Source organism: Lactuca saligna, chromosome 1 (assembly GCF_052625555.1).
Source record: "Lactuca saligna cultivar CGN05327 chromosome 1, ASM5262555v1, whole genome shotgun sequence".
Classification (NCBI taxonomy): domain Eukaryota; kingdom Viridiplantae; phylum Streptophyta; class Magnoliopsida; order Asterales; family Asteraceae; genus Lactuca; species Lactuca saligna.
In genome coordinates this window covers 12,016,092-12,043,264 of record NC_136417.1, presented here as the reverse complement: position 1 = coordinate 12,043,264, position 27,173 = coordinate 12,016,092, and the positions used below count along the sequence as shown (strand labels likewise).

Here is a 27,173-nt window from a genome sequence, read left to right as displayed (position 1 = left end):
TAACATACTATCTATCCTGATTCTGATCTAACAGATCATAAACACATATCGCATACCATAACAATAACAACTAAAGGGCCGGCCTTGGTGCCATAGACCCTATCGATATAGTGAGGATAACTCACCTCGTAGATGTTGACACGAAAGGTAAACTCCAACTCTTGGATCACTTGACAAAGGCTCCACCACCTATTATCATAGTACATCATACTCATAAGTCCTTAACCTTATAAGGTACTCCATAACCCACTAGTCAACCCCTGGTCAAAGTCAAAGTCCTCAGTCAAGGTCAACAGTCCATGTTGACCCCAACTCGCCGAGTACCTTGAAGTACAATCCAACTCGCTGAGTCATCGGGGTGACTCGTCGAGTTCCTTTGATTCTCGTTCAAGCTTTAAGGCCACTCGTCGAGTTCCCTCCTTGCAACTCGATGGATATACACTCATACATATCCAGGAGGAAACTCATCCGACTCACCGAGTTGTTCTTCAACTCATCGAGTCATATGAAGATCTTCATTGGACTCGCCGAGTCCATTTAGTCCTTTTTCCATACAGACTTGTTTTGAGCCATGCAACGACTCCAACTCATAGATCCAAGCTTCTAGGGCATGCTTATCATGTAAAGTTGCAAACTTCACGTGCATGTATGGCTATAAAGGCTCTAAAGCCTATTTTATGTTCTTAATGGAACTTCATGCTCAAGAGGGACCTTAATCACAACCAAGACTGTGACTTTATGCTTCTAGAATACAAGAAGGGTCCAGATCTGAAGTTACAACCTCAGATCTAGCCCATAGCTCATCATACCAACTTGAAAATCCATAAAAGCCCTAGAAACTCAACAAAAGGGAAAAAACAGAAGTAAGGATGGCACTTTGATACCTACAAAGGATGCTAGTTGAGGTAAATCCTACTTCCCACTCTTTCCTTGCTTCAATTCCTTTGCAATTCCTAGCTTTCTTCCTCCAAGATTCTCTTTCTAGGCTTTAAACACCACACAAAGGACTCAAAGATGTTATAAGGACTCTCAGGGATCTCTAGATCTATAAAGAGACCCAAAGGAGGCTGAGGTCCCTTTAAATAGGGGTGCAAACCCCGGGATTTAGGGTTTACACTGCCATCTCCTACTTGCCGAGTCCCACTATGGACTCATCAAGTAGGTCACTTAAAACGAGATCTCATCCAACTGCTACTCGACAAGTAGGTCAACTAAATGGTCGAGTAGAGCTTAACCCAATAAATCATATTTAAGCAATACCGGAGAATCGGAGCGTTATAGATGAAGACCAAGGGTATTGTTGTCCACCTAAATTAAGCAGGGAGATCTACAGACAACCTATTAAATGTTCAATTTTAGTTGTACTAGAACATGTTTCCCGCTTCCTGATATACTCTGATAATCAAGAACTTCCGAGATACTCCTTACTTTAGGTGAGCAGACAATTATTAAGAAAGAAGATAGATTTAAACTGCATATGTTAGACACCCAGGTCAGATCTCTTTCAATCACGTAGAGGGGTTAACATATGACTAACCAGAAGTAGAGGGTTTGAGAAGTAGAATGGTTCATATGTTGTGTTCCAGGTCGGATCTATTTCAATCACGTAGAGGAGACAACATATGGCTAACAGACATAAAGAATTGCATATATAGGAGATGCAAAGAAATAGAGTTGCATATGTTGCAGTTCAGGTCGGTTATGTTCCAATCACACAGAGGATGCAATATATGACTGACAGTAAGAAAGAAAGAAAATAATTTTCTATAGACCTACTTTATCGGAATTCCCCAGTCACCCTATCAATACCAGAATTAAGGATAGAGTTCGTACATCGAGGAAAAGTTAAATCACGGTTCTAGATAAAAAATTTTAGTGTAATCTGCAGATTCCCATGTATATGTCCCTGCCCAATCTACCCAAGCCTCGTATTGTTAGGCTAAACAGAACTATCTAAATCAAGATTTGTCAAGTCTCTATATTCCTTAAGTTTATCTATGCCTAGTCAAGTCCAATTAAACCGTTCGTGCCTACCAGCGCATTGATCACAGAGCCTAGACAATTCAACTTTGGTGCCTTATTGATTCAAATTGCCTGTTATCACATATTGATATCACTTCCCGAGGCCGATGTTGGATCCATATGAATTGAGAACAATAGGAAGAAGCAACGACATATTCCGCCTCTACCGTTGAGGTTGAGACTGTATGCTGCTTCTTGCACTGCCATGCCACCAACCGTTCTCCCAGAAACTGACATACCCAGAAGTTGATTTCCAGTCAAGCTCACAACCTCCTTAATTATTGTCAGCAAAAGCATATAAATCAAATTCAGAAATTTTCGTGTACCAAAGACCCAATTTTGGGCTGCCTTTGAGATACTGAAAAATTCGTTTAACAACAATTAAATGGGAGAGTTTAGGATTAGCCTGGTAATGTGCGCACTGACAGACCGCGAACATGATGTCTGGCCTGCTCGCAGTCAGATACATGAAACATCCAATCATCAATTTGTATTCAGTGTGATATACGGATGCGCCTTCAGGATCTGGATTCAATAGGGGTCGCTCAGCCATCGTCGTCAAGGCAGGGTATGCGTCTCTAAACCCGAACTTATCTAGCATATCATCAACATACTTGGCTTGATGGATCAGTATTCCGGTTGAATCTTGTTTGACCTGAAGCCCCGAAAACATGGTAATTTCCCCCAGAGAACTCATCTCGAACCTCTTCATCATCACGACTTCGAACTCCTTGTATAGCTGTGGACTCGTTGAACCGAATATAATGTCATCGACGTATATTTGCACAAGAATCTGATTGGCACCAACATGCTTAATGAACAGGGTTTGATCAATTGTCCCCCATGTATATCCTTGCTCAATCAAGTGCTTCGTAAGAGTTGCATACCACGCCCTTGGTACTTGATGTAACCTATATAAAGCATTGTCCAACTTGTAGATGCGATTCTTAAACTTTGAGTTGACAAACCCAGGAGGTTGATCAATGTAGATTTCTTCCTTCATAATGCCGTAAAGAAGGAAGTCTTGACGTCCATCTGGTAAATCGTGAAGTTCATGTAAGAGCCATACGCGAGGAAAATGCGAATAGCCTCCAAGTGAGAAACTGGTGCATAAACTTCGGTGTAGTAACCCCTGAATCATCTTGCTTGTTGCGATAAACCCAAAACGTTTCGAGGGACTTCTTACCTTTAGGTAATTCAACCAGTTTCCAAACCCCTAACTTTTCAAAGTGATTAAGCTCTTCATACATTGCATCAACCCAGTTGGGCCATTCAGTGCCATATCGACATTCTTTGGATCTATTTGAGAGATGAAGTAAGAATAGAGACATGTGTTGACATCTCCACTCTGACTTCACATTCTAACACCATCGCCCAGCTGACTGATGATGTTTTCGATCGGGTGATCGCGTTGAAGTCTGGTGGGAAGCTCCTGGTTGATGTCATTGAGCGTTACGGGAAGGTTGTTGATGTTGATGTGTCCGTCATCTGTTGTATCAGACACCTCAAATGATCTGGAATCATTAGAAGTGTTGGCCACATACTCGTTAGCAATCGGCTCGGGAAAGAGTAACTCCATGAAAGTCTGAGTTGTAGCGGAAGTGTCTCTGGTCATGAAGTCTCTTTCTGCAGGAGTAAGAGGAGTGGATTCAGCATCGTGATCGGTTCTTTGGCATGGCGAACCTGAGGAAGTACTTGTAACAGATTCATCCGTCGAAAGAGTCGTAGAAGGCACCAATGGTGGTCTCTACACAACATCTTCTTCTTCATCTTCAATAACTTCCTTCAAACCGGAGCAGGAACTAGAAAAATCATCTGAAAACACATTGAACGATTTGAAAAGAGATGTGTAATCAAATAACCAATCTGGAGCCACTCGGACGTCTGTCTCGTTCTCCTCTAACCAGCTCACGTCGAAGGATTCTACAATTTGCTTTGTTTTCTTGTTGTAGACCCTGTACGCCATGCGAGCAGCATAACGCATAAAGTAACAATCATCAACATTGGCATTGAATTTGGGGTTGGATTCTAGATGAAGGAGGGTGCAAGGACAACCAAAGATATGGAAATGATTAATTGATGGCTTGTGACCGTAGAGAATCTCGTACGAGGTCTTCATCTGAGCTTTGTTGATCTGGATCCGGTTTTGAACATAGCAGGCTGTGTTGATTGCCTCGACCCAAAAGAAAACTGGAAGTTTAGAGTCACATAACATTGTCCTTGCGGTGTCTTGTAGTTTTCAGTTCCGTCGCTCAACGACACCATTTTGCTGCAGTGTGCGAATGAAACTGTATTGACGCACTATCCCTTTTCCGCAAAAAAAAAATGATCGAGAATGGTATTCCTAAATTCTGTCCTGTTGTCAGATCTGAGCGCCTTCACCCGGTTATTGGTCTGGTTCTCTATCATCACATTAAACTTCTTAATCAGGCTAGTAATCCCATCCTTGTTAGACAATAAGAAGAACCACGTGAACCATGCGAAATCATCTATCACTACCAAGCAGTATGAGTTTATGTTGATGCTGATGATTTTGACCTAAACATATAAGTACATATGCAACAATTAGAGCACTTGGTTGATCGAATTAACATGTTTTGGTAGGTGTGGATTTCTATGATGTTTTCCTTGAGTGCAAGCCACACACTTTTCAAACGTGATGAAATCTTTGACAGGAAGCGCACACACTATTTCATTCTGTGCAAGTCAATTCAGGTTCTTTGTGTTAGCATGTCCGAGCCGACGGTGCCACATTATAGCATTGTGCTCGAAAACCTTTAAGAAGAGACATGTGACTTGTTTAAGGAGATTGTTGTTCATGTCAATGATATATGCATTGCCGTCCCATTTCGATTTCACAAGGATCCATTCATCTGGGATGACAATGCCTGGCTTCACAATTAGACATTCTTTATTGGTGAAATGCGTTGAGTAGCCCTTGTCATAAATTTGAGAGACACTCAACAAAATGTGCTTCAACACGGGCGCTTAGTTGATGTTCTCGAAGCTTAGCACTCCATTTGAAACTGTTTCCTATTGAGTGATCTTTCCGCCACCCCCCTCCCGCAAAGGAAACATATCCCCCATTAAAATTTTGAATGTTGTGTAGCTGGGAGATGTCTCCTGTCATGTGTCGGGCACAACTGCTATCGACATACCATGGTCAGACGACATTCCTCCGCAATTGTTCCTACACGATGAGTGGGATCAATTAGATTTTATGACCCAGGTCATTACGACCCTAGGTTTACCCTTGACATTCACAAATTTATCTTTTTGATTTTTCAATTTTGAATTACAATTAGATGCACCGTCAGAAAATGACGATGACTGGACAAGTGTAGATTTGGCCACCCACTGATAATTAGGTTTTGAAGAATTCACAGGTGATTTAGAAATATTATTCTTTTTCTTTGAGCATTTAGATTTTTGTCTAGGATTAGTCGAAGATCTAGATGCACCCTTTGTCGAAATCAACCTTGGCTCTGCTGCATTTGTAACACCCGTAGATCCGGGCTAGTCAATTTAGAGATAATAGGGGTCGAAAACGATTTTTCGAAAAAAGATTATTTATAATAAATGATGTTAACCAAGTTGTTAATATGTATGAAGGGTTCCGTACATATAAAGAACACTAAAATCCAAGTTATAACGAAGAAGTTATGGCCTGTCGAAGTTTTTTGGCAAAACCGGCACGGCACCGGGAGACGTAAATAGTGAATTTAAGATAGATGACTTTTTAGCCTTAGGGATCTAAATGAAAGTTGTAGAATCCGTCTCCACCTACATGTGGATATAAAGACGTCAAAAATGGAGTTTGTATGCAAAAGTTATGGCATTCCGAAGATTTAGCTTTTAAAAACCCTAAACTAACTAATTCACGACGTGAGAATTATGACGCTCACAACACTGTGTCATAATCAGGAATCTAGTAGCTGCGAGAGGAAAAGATCAAATTCACCACGTGAGAATTATGACGCTCATGAAATTCTGTCATAATTTGGAATCTAGAAGCTGCGAGAGGATAAGAGCCAATTCACGACGTGATATTTATGACACTAAGGACATGAGGTGTCATGGCCACCATCCGAAGCTAGGGATGCAAATGGCAAGTCTACGGAGTGAATCATGAGATTCACGACGTGAGTCTTATGACACTATTTCCGTGAGTGTCATAAAAACTTACTATACATAGCATGCGAGCCATTCTGAAAATCTCACACCTTTCTTCATTTCTTCTCTCTAAACTTTCTCGCTCTAAGGGTTTTAACCCTCCCCTAAGCCTAGGTGATCCCCTAGCACCCTACGGAAGCCCCGAGGCTCCCGGAGTCCGGAGAAAAATAGTTTTTCGGTTTCAAAACGCTGCTCCAAATAAAGTTCGATTTTCTTTAAAATCCACTGTAAGTGAGCTACACTTACACAAATTTTAATATAGCTTTCAAATAATTATAATAATGTTATTAGCTCCTTAAAATAATTATTTGGGCTATTATTATGAGTTATATTGAGTGTTATTTAACTCTTATATAATAATAATAATAATAGCTAGACTATTAATTAGTCACGGTTGACGTTAGACTAAACCCTAGTGGAATTGATACTAGGTTTTATCGAAGGGAAATTGTTTTGAGAGTATCGAAGCGCTGTCCGAGTGTTGAGTCACCACCTACTCAAGTGAGTGTATAGTCACTTTCACCTTACATATATATGAAGTATTTTCTTTAAAATACGTGCTATGTGTAACTATATTAATTGTTTAATTAAGGTGATTGTTGAATATATGTTTTAAACAAGTTTTAAACTGTATATGTATTTTTATCTACAAATATGTTGGGTAAAACATGGGTAGATGAATTAGATGATGTGTGATGAAGTAAAAGGTGATGAGAGGTATCGATGTTTAAGATGATCTAGTCATCTAGCAAAGTATAGACAACGACCACAGACTATTTTAGATAGTCCAGTGGAACGTTAGCAGACTTGTAATCGGTAGGTATGTTTGAACTATATGTTCATAAGGTGTTGTTGAACTATATGTTCATTAGGTGTTTTTGAACTATGGGTTCATCCGTTAGTTCTTTTTTTTTTTGACACTATTACGTGTCGGGGTACGGGAGCGTACGGGAGTACTTTATTAGTATTTTCCCTATACCTTTATTTTGAAGAGATTTGGATTCTTTGTTTCTTTTATAAAGTGATCGGGCGAGCTTCATTAGTCAGTGTTTCCATTCTCGATGCCAGATAGGAGTGAGTTTGGGGGTTATATACCTCATGATATTCAGACCACAACCTAAGCATTAGTTAGTGTTTGCATTCTCGATGTTGGATAAGGTGCGTCTGGGGGTTATATACCTCACGATATTCAGACCACATCCTAGGCATTAATAATTACCCCTGACTTAATTGTCTGGTGGTTCTTTCTTTTATGAACAAAGGTTCATGGTTAAACTTATTCCATTCATTTGATGTCTTCTTCGATCCTCGTTTGCTGCTAGGGAATTTCCAAAGCAGTTTCGTTAGTTGGTTGTTTATATCGATCCTTTAGGCTAGATCTAGTAAGATCACTGTATAGGATCAGTATGTGGGGATCGGCGTTGTTAGTGCTTGTAATATAAACCTTGAGCAGTGATGGACTTCGTGCCTATTCCTTAGGATGAATCCTTAGTAATGAGTGATAGTTGATTCTTATGGTAAATCCTTAAGAAATGAATAAGATAATGGGGATTGGGTAATTGGGTTGATTGTTTGATGTTTAAGCATATTAAATTTATTTATTGTGGGGTAAAAACCCTATATGCTCACCAGGCTCCCAAGCCTGACCCACTCAGTTTAATTGTATCGCACGTATCGATACGAAGTTGCTTTACACTGAAAGATTAAGGAGATATAGATCACTAGTGAAATGAATGTAAGTTCTATGTATGCTTATGTTTTTGTATTGACGATGGCATCCCAAATGTTTTAAAATGAATAAAATAATTTTCTTCGGAAATGCTTTGATAACGTATTTATCGTGTTTTTCTGGGAATAAATTCTACAACATTTTTATTAAAAGAGGTACTCTGATTTTCATAAAGCATAAAAAAAACCGGTCTTTTCTGGCCGTGAAATTGGGGATGTCATAGCATTCGATTTTGGCAAAGCACCTGTGGCTGGTTTAGTGAAAACCTGTTTGTTCGTTTTAAGATCAGCCCTTTTCTTATGATTATGAACTTTCCCATCATCATCACGACGATGAGATTTCGAGGAATTTCTCGTTAGAGACCTTCCTCGAGACTCATTTTCTCTTCTCGGTGTTGAAAATGTACAAATGCCCTATTAGGACAGTTGTGAGCAATGTGGCCGACAGTACCACAGTTGAAACATATTTGCTTTTTATCATTAGAAGTGGTACCACCTTTATCAGATTTTGTGCTCTTTGTGACTCTTTTAACTTTCCCACATGTGTACGTGCAGAAGTAAGATTGTGTGATAGGTGCAAAAGGTGTGGATGTGCAAGTGTTAGATTCAATAGATTTCACAAAGACAACACCACATTTATCAAAAACATTAGAGTTTAACAGAAAATCATCACAAATCAAATCAGTTTTAACAAACGCAGAATCAACATTGTTCAAAATAGGAACACCAAATTTTGACGCAAAGTTATTTTCAGACACTTTCTCTCCTGCTTCTTGCTTTTCCTGACTTAAAGACGGACCTGCACAGGAAGTAGAAATGTTTGTATCCTTTTCCTTAGCACTGCTTTCCGTTGCCTGTGCATCTGGTTTACCATACACCATAAATGGTTCTCAATAAATCTCTTCCTGAGTCAAAGGTTTAGCAATGTAGTTGTGATTGAATGGGGGAGGGACAATCTCATATCCTATACCAACTTGTTTTTGATCCTTTCACTTCATTTGTTTCTCAATTGTTGTTGCAAGTTTGTCACTTGACACATCATATTTTATCAAATGGAAATCAACATTTCCAAAACGATTTTTTTCAATGTGTCAAGTTCTTTAATTACAACAACAAGTTCTTTCTGAAGAAATTTGTAATTGACACACTTGTTGCTATAGTCCTCCTGTATTTTCCTGAAGTCCTTAGTCTTGGCCTCTAGTTGTTCTTTTAATGGTTTCTGGCCTTTCCTAAGGGTGTACCTCTCATACTTAAGGTCATTGTTCTCCTTTTTTATCAATTAAATTTGCTCATGTAATAATTTGATAGTATTAATGAAAGTTTGAGAACAAGAGATTTTGCTGACCTCTGGCTTTGTAGGCTCTGGGGTAGTATGTACCATGAAATCAAATTGAAGTTCAATCATTTCTTCCTCTGGGTCCACCTCAACTTTGTCTTCTGGGACATCATTGATCTGGGCAAGATGAGCATTTTCAGGTCATGAGATGTTCAGAGCCTGAATCTGATCTTCCTAATCAAACGACTGAGCCACCACTACAAGATTCGTTGTCGGATTATTGATGGTAGTTCCCCGGATGCTTCCTACGAGCACCATGGTTCTTTCACTGTTTTCCATCCTGTATGGCTTTGGGAATTCTCTGGAATAATGACCAGGTTCATGGCAGTTAAAACATCTTAAATTACCCTTGTTGAAGCCGACCTTCTTTTCCGCGTTCATTCCCCAGTTGTTCTTGCCTATTTTCTTTTTGAATTGTATGCCCTTGAGCACAGCCATGGCAATTTGCCATGTGATGTCCATCTCCTTGACATCTTCTGGGTGTATTTGATCCAGGTAAACAAAACAGAGCTGAGGAGGCAATTACCCAACCATAAAGATGTTATAGCAATTAATAATTCCAGTTTCCAAAGCCATGTTCTCATCTGATTCTTTGGTAACAGGAGTGGAAAGGGTGATTTGGAAGAGAATGTTGCTTGTTGATACGACATTGGAGGTTGAACACAGTGCATCAGTGGTGGAATAACATGAGATGTTTGTGAGGGGGAAAACAACTTTTGTGGTTGTGGTGTGGTGAATGACGAGAAAGCGTTGTTGGATGAAATCCTGAGGTTAGCAGTTGAGTATGAGTTTACGTGATTGATCTCCCTCTGCTTGTCATCCAAGTCGCAAGATTTGATAATATCCATGGCTTTAACGAGACTTAGACGGTTTAGGTAGTTTGTCTTCTTTATCATTGAGACATTCATATCCCTTGACTTTGGCAATGAGCTCAACAACTTCTTGTTAATTTCAGACCTTGTTACCAAAACACCAACATAGCTCATCTTAGTAGTGATAGTGATGAACCTCTGCAGTTGAGCTTCCAATGTTTCGCCCAGAGCATGATTGAACATATTGAACTTTTGTCGTAGCATGTCTTGGCGGCTTTGTTTCATATCTTCATTCCATTTGTATACCTCAATCAGTGCTTCCCATAAGGCTTTAGCAGAAGTGTATTCTCTGAAACCCTGAGCAATTTCTAGAGATAGGGGCCATGGTGAGTGTGGTGAGTGCTTTCTCTTGCTCTTCAACTCTCTCAAAATCTTCATCGGAATAGTCTTCAAAATCCCTATGAATAACTGTTCCATTCTCAAGGGTTGTGGTGATCTGGACTGGTCCTTTTAAGATACTTCTCCAGATTTTGAAGTCTTTCATTTTTATGTATTTTTCCATGCGGTATTTCGATTCTCGAAAACCCTTAGCATATAATAGTCTTGGAAAGCGTGTAGTTGCTCCCACAATGGAGTCTAGTTCTTGATGAATGGTGGTGTTTTTAGATTCCATTTTCTTTGTTTTTTTTTTTTTAATTTTTTTAATTGATTAAACAAACTAACTAACAAGGAAAGTAGAAAATGGAAATTGTTCAATGACCAAGGGGGGTTTACGGTTGTATAGAGATCACGACCGTACACTATGATCACGGCCGCACATTATAATCACGGCCGTATACACAATGCAATTCACGGTCAATAAATGGAACACGACCAAACATAATGGTCAATGAGTGGATCACGGTCAAGATATGAACACGATAAATGGGATGAATGGTTCATGACCGAACACCTGGTTCACGACCGTACACACTTCAATAGTTTGAAGCCGTGAATAATAAAAACAATAGTTTTCAAGCAGAATTTCTATCCTAATAGCCTTGAATCTTGATAAAAAAAAATAGATATCCAGCAACCGAACACGAATCAACCACAAAAATGAGAAGAATCTAGCCGTAAACACAAACTTGATCGAGTTTGACACCAGACTTGCTCTGATACTAATTGTAAAGTCCGAAATCTAGGAACCAAACCAGTGATCAAACAATGAATAATCAAGCAAACACAAGAATGGAGTAGAAGAAGGAATAAATCAAGCAATGCACACGTTTATTAGCTCAAACATCATGTACACCTTGAGAAACACACACAAGATCGTGAACTCTACTACTCATAAACATCACTGACAACACTCTGACAGACTCCTATATATAGTGACAGACCAACTTCAAACAAGGTTCACGACCGTGAACACCAAAAAACCGTGAACAGACAAACCGCAAACACTAGATTTGACCAAAACCCTACCAAGACTTATACAAATAGTTGCCTATCCCAAACCACATAATAATGACCTAACAAATGAAATTATTATTTTTGATAATATGATTCCACAATATTATATTTCATTTCAATATTAGAATTAACCTTTTAAAATATTCCTAACATACTAGTTTCATAGATTCATGACTTTTCTTTTAAATATAAAACATATGAAATGTCCTACATTTAAATGAGACAGGAACAATCTTGTGAAACTTATATAAACAATTCTTGAATCATAATATCATAGACTAAATATTTAGGAGAATGAGATATCTATTAATTATATAAATTATAGCAAGAGCTTGATATTCATATCAACTTTGTTTCTCCCTGTTTTAGTCCTATTACTCCCTTTCAGTAACTGCATATTCTTGTGAATGTCACTACTTCATTCTTTAGTAAAATACTTAAGTATTGGGAGTAATGTTCCAATGTTATTGTGAATTATCATATCTGATTGTAGATAAAACATTTACAAGACTGAGTTATCGTTTGATCCTATGGATAGTAGCATGGTCTCGTAATCCTTAGTCAAATTATCTCTTCTATGTTTTAGTCTTACCTATCAGACATGTTGGGATTTTATGATTTATTAGTCATTTTTCTTAAATTTGGAAATGATAGGTTATCAAAACAAGTCCCAGAATAAGCTTTCCTATTGGCCTTGGCGTTTAGCGCTAATTAGGTATCTCAACACTAATCACCTTTAATGCTTGGGAAACAACTTTCTTTCTTTTTGACACTTCTATTAATGATAGTGAATTTGAGAGTATTTGAAGTTGGATTTTCTATGATTGTCCACGTTATTAATAAAGGATATCTACATCCATTAAACTCTTTAATGTAAAATTCTTAGTTGTACATATCGAAATCAGAATGAACTGATTATATGCATATTGTTAGCTTAGTTGGTTACCGTAGTCAAGTTCTAACTAAATGAAATTTTATTTCACTTCGATATGTTAATTTGATAATTGTTCTTAATAGTATTGGAATGTAGTGTTTATAGAAACCTTAGGAAGGGATTTATCAAATGCATGATCTTTCTATTCGTAAATGAGAACAATTTCAAAATATGAATTTGATCATCCTTCCAGCAAATCCTCTCGAATGGTTCTTTTTATTGAAGTAGATCTTAATGTAATTGTCTTGTAGACATTACTTAATTAATTATATTCTTGTTTGTTTTTTTAGCCCTTAATATAAATTTTCTAACCCTAATTAATTATTTACTAAGGCTAGGATCCATATTTGGCTTCATGATATGTAAAGGGATGCCGTAAACACACCACAAAGATATTTAGGTAGGTAATGTACTTAACCAATTTCAATCACTATGAAGTTCCTAGATCTTTTAAGATTCACTGGTTTTATCAATGGCTTGTTAAACTCAGATTATGCTCTTCCTTTTGTGGTTAAGATGTCGAAGATCACAAACATAATTTTGAATACCCATTGAAACACACATGACACACTCGTTCTCATTTATGATCTCAAAATGATGTGACAGTTAACCAAACACACTTCATCAATAACCATAAAATTGAGTTGCCACATCACCTTTCCTCATATAGTCTCAAATTAACGTTTTGTTAATCAAGTACGCACCATTAATAGACATTGTAACATCCGAAAAATACAACCAATTTAAATTTTTCAAAACAACCCGATTTTCATTAAAGTGTTTACAAAAAGGTTTTCAATACAAATCATTAGAGTATTCCCAGAATCACATTGCTACAAAATCATGAGGAGCGGTACGATCACGCCTTCGCCTTGCCACGGTCTCCTGAAGAACCTGAAAAACATTAAACTACAATTGTAAGCCCGAAAGCTTAGTGAGATACCCCCAAAATACCAACCACGTATACGCCCTTCCAGGCTGCGACCTTCCGGTCTAAAACATATAAAACATACATAACATAACATAACATAGAACAACCATGCATATCGGGTCTACTGTGTGACTGGTCCGCCATATCGGGCCTTCAGTCCACCGGATCCATCCTCCAGGTCTAGTCATACCCTTCGAGTCTACAGTGGGGTTGGTCCGCCCGCATCGGGCCTTCAACCCACCTGGTCCACTCTCTGAGTCTACAGTGTGACTGGTCCGCCCGTATCGGGCCTTCAGTCGGCCTGGTCCACTCTCCGAGCCTCGGCACGTCTGGTCCGCCCTCGTGGGGCCTACAGCCTATCCGGACCGCTCGCTGGGCCTTCGGAATAACCGGTCCGCCCTGGGTGTCTTGGCCTACAGCACAAAGCAGGACCCGCCTCAACCCATCTCTAGTCCAAACAACCATGTGCACAAAACATACAATCATATAACAGTCATAGCCAACAAACCGAACAAACAGATCACATAGCATATCATTACTCTACCCAGGTTACCGACCTAACCGGTCACTCGCATAGCATCACTTATATATATCGGGAAACTGATCTTAACAAGGTCTCCTAGCATGTAGCATCCTAGCTACCAGGATGCAGATACATCAAACAATAACATAATAACCATATCCGAATCTCAATCCAATAAAGGGTTGGCCTTGGTTCCTTAGAACCTGTTGATATAGTGAGGAATGAGGATAACTCACCTCGAAACTGTCGGCTGAAAGGATAAGATCCCACTGCTCCGAACTCTGACACAAACTCCTCCACTGAACATCAAAACATACAACTCAATAAATACCCTTAATTACCAAAATACCCCTGGAAGATAACTCGTCCTTGGACAAGTCAAAGTCAACCCCTGACTGACCCTACTCGCCGAGTCACCCTGATGACTCGCCGAGTCCTTATGCTCAGAACTTCCTTCAATCAGCGGCCCAACTAGCCGAGTCGCCCCAAGACTCGTCGAGTCCAACAACTGTGAGTCCACTCGCACCCAACTCACCGAGTCATCCCTTGACTCACCGATTCCTCGACTCAACCAGAAAATATTAGGACTTCCTCGACAAGACTCGCCGAGTCCAAGTGGACTCGTCGATTCCAAGGCTATCTTCAACCTACTCGCCGAGTTGTTGTTCCAACTCGTCAATTTCCAGGCCATCTTCAAGCAACTCGTTGAGTCCACCCTTGTGACTCGTCGAGTTCCACCGGTCTGAATCCATACAGAAGCATCTCAGGCCATGCAATTTATCCAAATCATAGATCCAACCTCCTACAATCCATCCATCACGTAAAGTGGAAAACTTTACGTGAATCTAAAGAGATCTAAGCCTTATTCACCTTAGAACCAAGGTTTGGGACATGGTAGCTCCATTAACAACACAAGAACATGGGCTTTAATGCTCTTAAGATCTTCTCCACTCCAGATCTGAGGTAGCAACCTCAGATCCATCCTCCAAACATCAAGATGCCACACAACTAAGCACCCCACACAACCCCAAAATGAGAAACTAGGAAAACACAGCCCAAGAACGAAAGTATTACCTCCAAAAGATGCCTCAATAGCAACCAAACTCGAATCTAAGCAAAGCCCTTTGATCCAAGCCACTTCTCCTTCAAGATTTCTTCAACCAACACCTCTCCAAGCTCTAATTTGCTCCACAAATGGACTCTCCACGAATTTAGGGTTTTTGGAACTCAAGGGGGGAATAAGGGAGGCTGTGGAGGGGCATAATGCTCTTTATATAGGGCTCAACCCCGAAAATTAGGGTTTTCTCCATACAACACCTACTCGCCGAGTCCATCTTTGGACTCGCCGAGTAGACCACTTGACACGCGACCATAGTCGCGACTTGACTCGCCGAGTCTATCCATGGACTTGCCGAGTCACTCTCCGAAACTTACACTTTTAGCCCTTCAACTCTACTCTTGCGATTCCGGGATGTTACAATTCTCCCCCACTTAAATTAGGCTTCGTCCTCGAAGCCTATGGCATCTCATCTTCAAATTACTTCCCACGACGCGCCACCTGACCTTGACCGAACCAAGTCCCTCAAGGCACAACCATAGAACCCAGAAGCTCACCTTCTCCTTCCATACGGTGCTCCAACCACCTACTCAACCCAGGCACCAGCTGTTCCCTCCGATAACCGCACTCAACAACCGAGAATTACCCATGAGGCCTTACTGCTCCAATTCTCATCTTTCACTTGACTCATATGGCTATAAAACCACGAACCATCGGATCCCCGATCCGAATCCCACTCTATCCATTCCATGACGATAGAAAGACCCATTCTTCCATTCCGGAGCAACTCCCCCTAGTTCTCCTCTCGCAATCACACACACATGTTGATCTAGCTCTAGCACCCTCAGGTTTGGAAAACCTAATACACTGATGATATCCTCAAACATCCTTCCAGGATGAACCGCTAATACATACCCAAAACCCTAATCAGAACTTCACTGAGAGTCCAAGACTCTCTCTCTGCGCATCCCTTCCGAACCCCTCTCCCTGGCTCTACGCCGCGGTATTCCCACCACGCCCTGAGCAAACATAACAAGTCGAGTGAGCTTTTATTCTACCGCCGCAACACGCTACTCAAAGACCATCGACAGACCACTCCAATCATAACTCTACACTACTGCTTTCACTTCCGTGAATTCGCACTCCCTTTCGGAACTTCATTCCTCCCTCTTTCCTTACCATGGAAACCACTCGTCCGCCCTGTCACCAAGACAGGCACTATGGTGCTCATCCCACGCTACATTACCTCTTTAAAGCGTACTCGACATCCATTCATCACCACTACTCTGACTCTCATCGCAGGGACTCTCAAGCCCATGCACTACCTTCACTGCTCAAGATCACTAACTGGGGCCAGACCTCCCAATGTAATCACATTGCAACATACGTAACCCATCACCTCGAACCGATCCAACAATACTCGCAGAGTCTTCAACATGACTGGACCGCCTCCCCAGGCCTTCAACTAATCTGGACCACTCTTAGAACCTTCAGCCAATCTGACTGGACTGTTCTCCGAGCCTTCGGCCTGACTGGTACGCCTACCGGCCTTCAGTCTATCCGGACCGCTCAACTAGCATTCATCATTACGAACTATCCTTTCGGGAAATCCTCCCGTGCATACCGTTCTAGCCCTCTAGGGGTTCCAAACTCTATCTCCATCATACATACTCGATCCTGTCCTGCTCCCATGCCTTCCACAATCAACTGCTCTAGGTCTGTAGTCCGCCCCGCACGCCTGTTACTTACCCATACGAGCCTGCTCTCGGCTGATAGAAATACCGTTGAATTCCCCAAGCAACTAAACAACCTCTCAGGCCTAACGATCATCCGGAGAATTTCCAATTCTCCCCCACTTAAGACACTGACAAATACTCACCGGTCGCCATCACCGATCTCCCAAAGCAACCTTGCAGAAAATCAACACTTACACGCAAAATGTTTCTCACCAGCGCTAACAAATTTCATAAAATCATGTTTCCACACTGAACAACCCGCTCGAAAGGAACCCAATCTTCAAATATCCATTCCTCAGACTGCAGAATCTACCCGGCCTTCAAACCAACACCGCATCCGCCACCAATCCTCACAAAGATAATCAACCATAGCTCGAAGTACTAATCCATAACCATATAGATCCTTCGGGGAACAAAGGATACAAAAACGAAATCTCGATCACAACTCGCCAAACCCTCAAGGAACAACGGATACCACACGAAAACCCAAAACGCAATTCCATAACCAACCAACGAAACTAGCAGATAACAATACTCCACAATAATCATAAATAATCAAAAACAACAGAGAGAAACATACCCACAGCAGCAAGCTGAAAAACACGACCCTAAGCCCTTGGGGGCTCCGCTCCACCCTGACCTCCACCTGTGATCCTCAACGTAGCTGGTGCTGGAGCCTGCACCGGTCCTGCAGCAAGCCGTGGACAGTTGACCTTCAAATGTCCAACCTGATGACAATGATAGCATATCCTCAAATCCCGAACTGGCACTGACTACCGACAATCCCTGGCATAGTGTCCCTCCTTTCCGCACTTGCGGCATGCTCCACCGGACCGACAAACTCCGGCGTGACCCCTTCCACACTTTCCACAGACGTGGCTACCCTGATCGCCCATCCTGGAATCAACGGTCTTAGACCGTTTCGTTGTCGGCTGCGACTGAACCGGAGCTTGCCTCAGCTCACGCATCTGCAACTCAATCTCTAACTCACGCCGCCTGGCAGCCTCCTGCAACTCCAGCAAGGTCTTGCACCTCTACGCAGACACAAACTGTCTGATGTCTCTCTTTAGCATACTCAGATATCGGGACATCTAAGCCTGCTCCGAATCGAACTCAGGGCAAAACATCGCCCTCTCAGTAAACATCTTGGTGATTTCCGTCACCGACTCCGAATCCTGTTTCAGCTCCAAGAACACCTGAGCCAACCTCTCCCTCTCGACCTGCGGAACATAATGAGTGTTGAACATCTCTCTGAACCGATCCCATGAAATCGCAGCCCTCTGCGCATCCGAGTACGACCCCGTGGTCAATCTCCACCAATCCTTTGCCCCGAGCCTTAACAGGTTCAGAGCACACCTCACCCTCTGATCAGCAGGGCATGAACACGTGAAGAAACATCCCTCCACATCTGATAACCATCTCATAGCAACGATCGGATCCTGAACTCCATCAAAAGTGGGAGGATTCGTATTATCGAAGTCCCAATACTGAAAACCTCTACTAGCTCCTCCCCCTGCCGCTGCTACAGCTGCTGTAGTCGCCGTGGCAGCCGTCTCCATGAGAGCCGCATAGCGCTCATCAAAATACTCCACCATGGCGGTCTTGATCGACCCAAACAATTCCGACAGCTCAGCCCGAAACAATGCAACAACCTCATCATGCAGGATCTCACGAATCCTCACATCCAACTCGTGCGTACTCATCTGACTGACAACCTCGGGTTGTACAGACCCACCCGGAACTCCCTCTCCTGCTCCTGATCCTGAACTGGATCCACTCCCAGCGTGCCCTGAAATCTCCATACTGAAAATGAAACACCAAAATCTCAGACAAATTCCACTATCCCGGGAACCAACTCTCATCCCAACCCTAGAGATCATGGTTTCCCTAATACGCGTATGAGTCCGTGCTTTCAGTAGTACGGGCCCATACTACCTTCCACACCTACCCATATTTGTATGAAGTACTCCCACAACACCCTAGCGACATACATAACAACGCTCTATCCTCATAACTAGAGGAACATTAGAAATTTCTCACAAGGAACCCTAGGCTAGCAGGCATCATAAATCAGGCAACTCATCAAGAAATCCTGAAGATCCCTAGCCTAACTCTAGCATGCTGTTCTATCAAAGCTCAATAAGATAATTGTCATGTATGGTATTTTGGGGTTACTTATTGGCTCTGGCTGATCGTACCTCCGCGTCCTCCTTTACTTATTTTGAAAACCATTTTAAATTCTCTTTTGAAAACCCTCCTCGATTTGAGACTGGAGTCACACAAGTGTTCCTCCAATTCACTCAAACCAAGGCTTTGATACCAACTTGTAACATCTGAAAAATACAACCAATTTAAATTTTTCAAAACAACCCGATTTTCATTAAAATGTTTACAAAAAGGTTTTCAATACAAATCATTAGAGTATTCCCAGAATCACATTGCTACAAAATCATGAGGAGCGGTACGATCACGCCTTCGCCTTGCCACGGTCTCCTGAAGAACCTGAAAAACATTAAACCACAACTGTAAGCCCGAAAGCTTAGTGAGATACCCCCAAAATACCAACCACGTATACGCCCTTCCAGGCTGCGACCTTCCGGTCTAAAACATATAAAACATACATAACATAACATAACATAGAACAACCATGCATATCGGGTCTACTGTGTGACTGGTCCGCCATATCGGGCCTTCAGTCCACCGGATCCATCCTCCAGGTCTAGTCACGTCCTTCGAGTCTACAGTGGGGTTGGTCCGCCCGCATTGGGCCTTCAACCCGCCTGGTCCACTCTCTGAGTCTACAGTGTGACTGGTCCGCCCGCATCGGGCCTTCAGTCGGCCTGGTCCACTCTCCGAGCCTCGGCACGTCTAGTCCGCCCTCGTGGGGCCTACAGCCTATCCGGACCGCTCGCTGGGCCTTCGGAATAACCGGTCCGCCCTGGGTGTCTTGGCCTACAGCACAAAGCAGGACCCGCCTCAACCCATCTCTAGTCCAAACAACCATGTGCACAAAACATACAATCATATAACAGTCATAGCCAACAAACCGAACAAACAGATCACATAGCATATCATTACTCTACCCAGGTTACCGACCTAACCGGTCACTCGCATAGCATCACTTATATATATATATCGGGAAACTGACCTTAACAAGGTCTCCTAGCATGTACCATCCTAGCTACCAGGATGCAGACACATCAAACAATAACATAATAACCATATCCGAATCTCAATCCAATAAAGGGTTGGCCTTGGTGCCTTTGACCCTGTTGATATAGTGAGGATAACTCACCTCGAAACTGTCGGCTGAAAGGATAAGATCCCACTGCTCCGAACTCTGACACGAACTCCTCCACTGAACATCAAAACATAAAACTCAATAAATACCCTTAATTACCAAAATACCCCTGGAAGATAACTGGTCCTTGGACAAGTCAAAGTCAACCCCTGATTGACCCTACTCGCCGAGTCCTTATGCTCAGAACTTCCTTCAATCAGCGACCCAACTCGCCGAGTCGCCCCAAGACTCGTCGAGTCCAACAACTCTGAGTCCACTCGCACCCAACTCACCGAGTCATCCCTTGACTCACCGATTCCTCGACTCAACCAGAAAATATTGGGACTTCCTCGACAAGACTCGTCGAGTCCAAGTCGACTCGTCGAGTCCAAGGCTATCTTCAACCTACTCGCCGAGTTGTTCTTCCAACTCGTCGAGTTCCAGGCCATCTTCAAGCAACTCGTCGAGTCCACCCATGTGACTCGTCGAGTACCACCGTTCTGAATCCATACAGAAGCATCTCAGGCCATGCAATTGATCCAAAACATAGATCCAACCTCCTACAATCCATCCATCACGTAAAGTGGCAAACTTTACGTGAATCTAAAGAGATCTAAGCCTTATTCACCTTAGAACCAAGGTTTGGGACATGGTAGCTCCATTAACAACACAAGAACAGGGGCTTTAATGCTCTTAAGATCTTCTCCACTCCAGATCTGAGGTAGCAACCTCAGATCCATCCTCCAAACATCAAGATGCCACACAACTAAGCACCCCACACAACCCCAAAATGAGAAACTAGGAAAACACAACCCAAGAACGAAAGTATTACCTCCAAAAGATGCCTCAATAGCAACCAAACTCGAATCCAAGCAAAGCCCTTTGATCCAAGCCACTTCTCCTTCAAGATTTCTTCAACCAACACCTCTCCAAGCTCCAATTTGCTCCAAAAATGGACTCTCCACGAATTTAGGGTTTCTGGATATCAAGGGGGGAATAAGGGAGGCTATGGAGGGGCATAATGCTCTTTATATAGGGCTCAACCCCGAAAATTAGGGTTTTCTCCATACAGCACCTACTTGCCGAGTCCATCTTTGGACTCGCCGAGTAGGCCACTTGACACGCGACCATAGTCGCGACCTGACTCGCCGAGTCTATCCATGGACTCGCCGAGTCACTCTCCGAAACTTACACGTTTAGCCCTTCAACTCTACTCTTGCGATTCCGGGATGTTACAGACATATAAAGACTTTGATGTGCGTTATCATAGATTAGCATACGTTTCATATTTTGCTAATATCTTGGATACTTTTAAATTAATACTTTTAACTTGACATCAACTTATTGAACCCTTTTGGCTAACTCCATTGGTCCACACAAAATAGCAGTGGGTAAATAGAACACCTATTCAACGGTCATTTTATAGGTCGTTTCTTATACCATCTTAGAGTGCTTAGAAAGGATGAGGCCTAGTCTTGATCCAACTATCAGTATATTTAAACATGTGAGGACACATGTAATTTAATTATACTATTTATAAACTACTATATACTATATATGGTGTGCTTTTAAAGATTTTAAAACTTCATAATTGTTTAATCATATTAATTCATATTAACCATGTGACAACTCATTGACAATATTAAATCACCATTAAAATTCCAATCACTGATCAATATTTTGAAATTCTTATATCTAGAAATCAAATTTGAATTAAAATAATTAATCATAATTATCCATGTTTAAGTAAGTAACCAAATAAATATTAAATCATGATAATAATTAACTTAATCCAAATATTTAGTAAAATTATGAATTTAATATATATATATATATAATTAATTAATTAATTAAAACTATTAAAATAATTAATCCCTTAAAAAGTCTAATTATCTAAAATTTCAAATTTGCTAAATAAAGAAGGAATTCAAATTCCCTAACCAACATTACCAAGAAAATCTAGGAGCCAGTAAGATTTTTGAAAATCCCTAGGGAATTTTAAAAATTCCTAGGCATTCTCATTATCTTGGATATTAGTTATTTATTAAATCCTAAATAATCCATAGGATTAATCAAATCCTTTTTGGAGATAATCACCAAAAAATATTTAAACCAATTTTAAATCCATAACACTCCTAAATTTAACCTAATAATAACATTTTTTTTTGGATTTTTCAAGTAAACAAAATATACAATCAATCAATTATGTAAGGAAAATATCATTTAAGCAAGGCTTTGATACCACTGATAGGTTTTCTTTATACTTTTTAGATTAACTATCATGGCAATGGAAAGCATACAAATTTAATCTAAGGCAAGAAAACAGTAAAACCTGTAAGGATCTTTAACCTAATTGATATTAACAACTACAAGAGGGATAAAACTTAATAACCTTTAGCAAAACCAATATGCTTGAAGACATTTGATGTATATTTCGAGGTCTTCAAGAAGCCAATAAAAAGTAATCATTCAACTATTGAATAATTAACATTCACTCCTTGCATATTTGATTAGCACAAATTAATTCTATATTAGTTCTAACTAATTTCAAACTAGTTTCTAATTAATTAATCATCACATGAATAATAAATAAACTATTTATATATCTCTTACAACATTCAAATACTATTTGGTTCACTGAGGACAACCCATAAAGGACCCTGTTATTAATGAATATTCTTACCAATTTAGTTATGAAATTTAACACTTTTCCAACAAATAAAAAATGAGATGAGAAGATGATAATATATTAGAAGAGTATGAGAAGATGATGATAGAGTAGAAGGGTATAAAAGATAAGAATTGAAGATTAGAGTATGAAGAGATAAGATTTGAATGAAAGAGTATGAGAAGAGAGTGTCAATGATAGAATACGAGAAGAAGAGAACAAAATAATAAAGTATGAAAAGAAAGAAATGAGAGAAGTAGAGTATAATGACATGAAAATAGTGTATTTTATAACTCAATAGGCTTGTTGTCTGATGTTGTAGATTTTCATGTGTTGCAAGTTCAAGTAGTAGTCGTTGTACAAGAAGAGATCAAAGCAACAATCTGTTGGACTTGATATAGATTTTTATTTTGGTATATACTTCCTTGTTGCTTTGAATTATGGTTATGATATGGTGTAAACCTGAAAATATCCTAGGATATAAAATGTTTTTGAAATTTAGAAGTAGAGTATATGACATGAAAATAATGTATTTTATAACTCACTAGACTTGTTGTCTGATGTTGTAGATTTTAAAGTGTTGCAAGTTCAAGTAGTAGTCGTTGTACGAGAGGAGATCAAAGCACCAATCAGTTGGACTTGATAAAATAGATTTTTATTTTGGTACATACTTCCTTGTTGCTTTGAATTATGGTTATAATATGTTGTAAACCCGATAATATCCTAGGATATAAAAATGTTTTTGAAATTCAGAATTCCACATTTGTATAGAAAAACTCTGATAAATTCCTAAAATATTAGTTAAGGAAAGTCAGGTCGTTGCAATGAAGCTTGTAGATCTAGAAGGGCCTAAGTGTAAGAATTTAAAAGTCTGATAATTACAAAATATAAAGATAATTACTTTGCAACCAAGTAATTATCCCTTATGGTTTAAATCATTTCCCAATAAATAAAGACCATAAAACTAGATTTGGGAGCTGATGCGATTGTGAAAACCCATAGAAATCCGGTGGTCCTCTCACTTCTCTTAGGGTGTGTTTGAGATTTCTTCTTAAACTCCTTATTGACTTTTTAGAAAAACCAAGAATTCTTAGATATTTGAAAAAGTCATTTTTACTGAAAAATTAGTGTTTACCAAACACCTTTTTAACCTATTGGCTTAATGAAAAGCCAATAAGTCAATACTTTATATTAAAAAGCACTCTCAAACACCCACTAAAACTTTAACTGTCCCGTCTGACACGTTGCGTAGGTCGATACATGCACCACATAAATCATCCAGAAACCCTAATTGTCTAGGGTTTTTGCTAGTGGCTTTATGACGGTTCCAGTGTTATTGATTTGTGTCTTGGGTGCAATCGGCATCAGAAAGATTCTATTTTTATCTTGGCAGTTCCAGTGTTATTGATTTGTGTCGTGGGTTAAATCGGAATATAAAGGTGGGACCCACATGTTTATCAAACAAATTTTTTATTAGTATATAATGAATAAACATTAAATTAATTAAAAATAAAATAGAAAAAACAATACAATCTTTTTATATATGAATTAATACCTATCAACCAAACACACAACAAAAACATAAAATAAAAACGGTAGGAGTTAAAGAAAAAGTGAAAAAAAAAAAAACTAATGGACTAATTATTCAAACTACCCAAACCAAATGGACTATTCCTGTAACTCTAAACTTAATTAATAAATTATTATCATTAATGGAGTTAGTAGTGACACAGGAGCAATTTGTGATTCTTTACTTGGGGTAGGGCTACATTCGTAAAACGGCATCTAAGCTCAGAAGCACTTATTATAATCAGATCTTTTGACTAAGGATAAACAAACAAGATTCGAAGAAATGCAGGATATACATTCGTTTGAGAGCAGCGGCGGAGGAGGTGCGTTGTTCGCCGGAGGAGGAGACAGACGGTATCGGCACCACCACCAGGATTTGAAGTGTCCACGTTGCGACTCTTCAAACACAAAATTCTGTTACTACAACAACTACAACCTGTCTCAGCCACGCCACTTCTGCAAAAGTTGTCGGCGATACTGGACAAAAGGCGGTGTACTCCGCAACGTTCCCGTCGGAGGCGGCATCCGTAAAGCCAAGCGTTCAAGCAAGCCAAAATCTAAGCTTAGTATCCCTTGCTCCGACGCCGTCGCCGCCGAGCGCAAGTCTTCGAATTCAGAAAACTCAAGCAGCGCCAGCTCAACGCCGAATAGAACAGCAACAACAACGACGAGTATTACCACGACGGATGCCTCAGGGAGTAATTCTACAAACTCAACCCCGGCGATGATGCTTAATTTTAATGAATCATCCAGAGGATTCTTCAATATCCCTCAGTCTTCTACTCCAATCACTACCTTCGATCCTGTAATGGTGAACCAACCATCAGCTGGAAACATGTCACCGGAGATCGGAGCGTTTACCAACATGATGACCTCATCGATGGATCAGTTATCCGGCATTCCATCTTTCCAGTTGCAGCAGAAGAACACAGAGGATGTCGTTGGGAATGATAACTGTAACCAGATTCAATGGACGGTGGAAACAACGGGGTTCATGGACCAGGTGACGGACATTGAGTTATCCATTTATGGAAGCAGGAGAAACAACGGTGGAATTGCAGGGATAGAAAATTGGCAACACAGTACAGACGAAGGTCTGTTTGATCTAACAGGAAACTTAGATCAATCTTACTGGAATCAAAATCATTGGAAGGATGACGACCATAACCAGTATCATCTTAATTACATTCCTTAACGTCAAGGTAACTTCACAAGATCCAAAATATAGTATGCATAATTTTTATTTGTTTATTTTTTTTGTATGAAAAGATGTTTTGGGTTTAACATTTTTGTTACTCCAAAACAATTAACGTTATTATATTTGTAAGTTTGATGAACTTGCAAACGGTGGAGAACAAGAATTATATATGTTGAAGATATATTATTTAGTTGTTTATTTGTTATTACAACTACTGTGGGGGAATATATTAAAAATAACATAGGGAATAAAACAAATATCATATGAGATATTTGAAGATATCGTGGTGTATATTACCTATGTAAGCAGATATTTATCGAGATCCATGACATCGGATCAGAGAAGAAAGGGTGGAGAGAGTGAGAGGAAGAGAAATTAAAGAAAACTGATAGTGAAATATTTTATTATGTATTTAACAAGAAAGTGACAAAAAGAAAAAAAAAAAAAAGGCTAACAACTTCCTGATATGATGGATAGCAAAAAAAAAAAAAATACTGAAATAAAGTTTATTATTTAGGAATTAGGAGAGAGTAACTGTTATAATTATACTATTTGTATTTTAGAAAGATTATCATTCCAAATTTTAAGCTTATTGGAGTATTGTGTTATATTATGATTATAATGCACAAATAAGTAAAAAACTATGTAAAATACTTTAAAAATATCTTGTACTTGAACTATATAATTTAGAAAGAAAGTAACAATAGCAGCAGTTTTTACAAAACAATAGCCATAAAAATAGAAAATGGCCAAATTAACCATAATTTTTGCATACCACATAAAAATGTGGTTGCCTGTCAAAAATCTTTTTCCAGTTTTTGTAAGTATTAGAACTCAAATGATACGATGATTATTATGAATATGGTAGTTAAAAGCTATGAAGTTTTTTTCTTCATAATTTTAAAGAACTAATCTTTTTTAAAGCTAAAAAATATTACTTCCCCACATCGAAATTGATAGTGTAATGTCAATGGAAAACACTTGTTACAAAGAACACAACGAAAAAATTAAGCTCAAATGTAGTTTGTATACGAAATTTATGAATGATCAAAGTTGAGTTATTTATTTATTTATTTTTATAAATATTTTCTAACCTACTTTGAAGCTTAAAAAGTGTATGATTTCCAGATATCTAAATTTGGAGTGCAATATATGTCAAGAAAAAATTCTCTTTACAGAGAACACAATGAAAACGAGTTCGGCTAAAACAAAATTCTTATGAAATAATTATAAATGTTCGAAGTTTGCAAAAATAAAAATCAAAGGTAACAACGAAAATCTACATTTTCGTAGCCGGTCCACTTCCGAAAATTGTGGCTAATTTGATCGTTTTTTGTAGCTATGATCATTTTCTCTAATTTATATTATCAAAATGTAAGCTATAATGACATTTATTCCAAAGAAAAATATACTAGTTTTATCGACTGATTGGTCGAGTTGCATTCTATTTTCTTAAAACATGTTGTTTTGATTAGATTACAATTAATAAAAGATATTTTATTTTTAATTATATATATATATATATATATATATATATATATATATATATATATATATATATATATATATATATATATATATATATATATAGTAGTACATAATAACCTTAATAAAATGAGAAACCAAACTTGTAAACAAAACAAAAACATACAACTCAAATAACGTGCTCCTTGCCTTATTGTTTTAGTTTAGGTTAGGCTTTCCGTTAATTTCTAGTTGTAAAATTAAATTTAAACATGAAGAAAACAAGA

General features: G+C 39.4%; 1 protein-coding gene across 1 annotated transcript; it reads left to right on the top strand.

Annotated features, from left to right (window-relative positions):
• Window positions 1-24,419: 24,419 nt before the first annotated feature.
• LOC145007461 (uncharacterized) lies at window positions 24,420-25,620 on the top strand. The gene has a single exon (XM_078966411.1). It carries the CDS (start codon window positions 24,508-24,510, stop codon window positions 25,417-25,419), a length of 912 nt encoding a protein of 303 aa, XP_078822537.1. The 5' UTR covers window positions 24,420-24,507; the 3' UTR covers window positions 25,420-25,620.
• Window positions 25,621-27,173: the final 1,553 nt, after the last annotated feature.

What these genes read in the sequence shown, in the direction of transcription:
- LOC145007461 (XM_078966411.1), top strand. Translation starts at nt 24,508, where the DNA reads ATGCAGGATATACATTCGTTTGAGAGCAGCGGCGGAGGAGGTGCGTTG.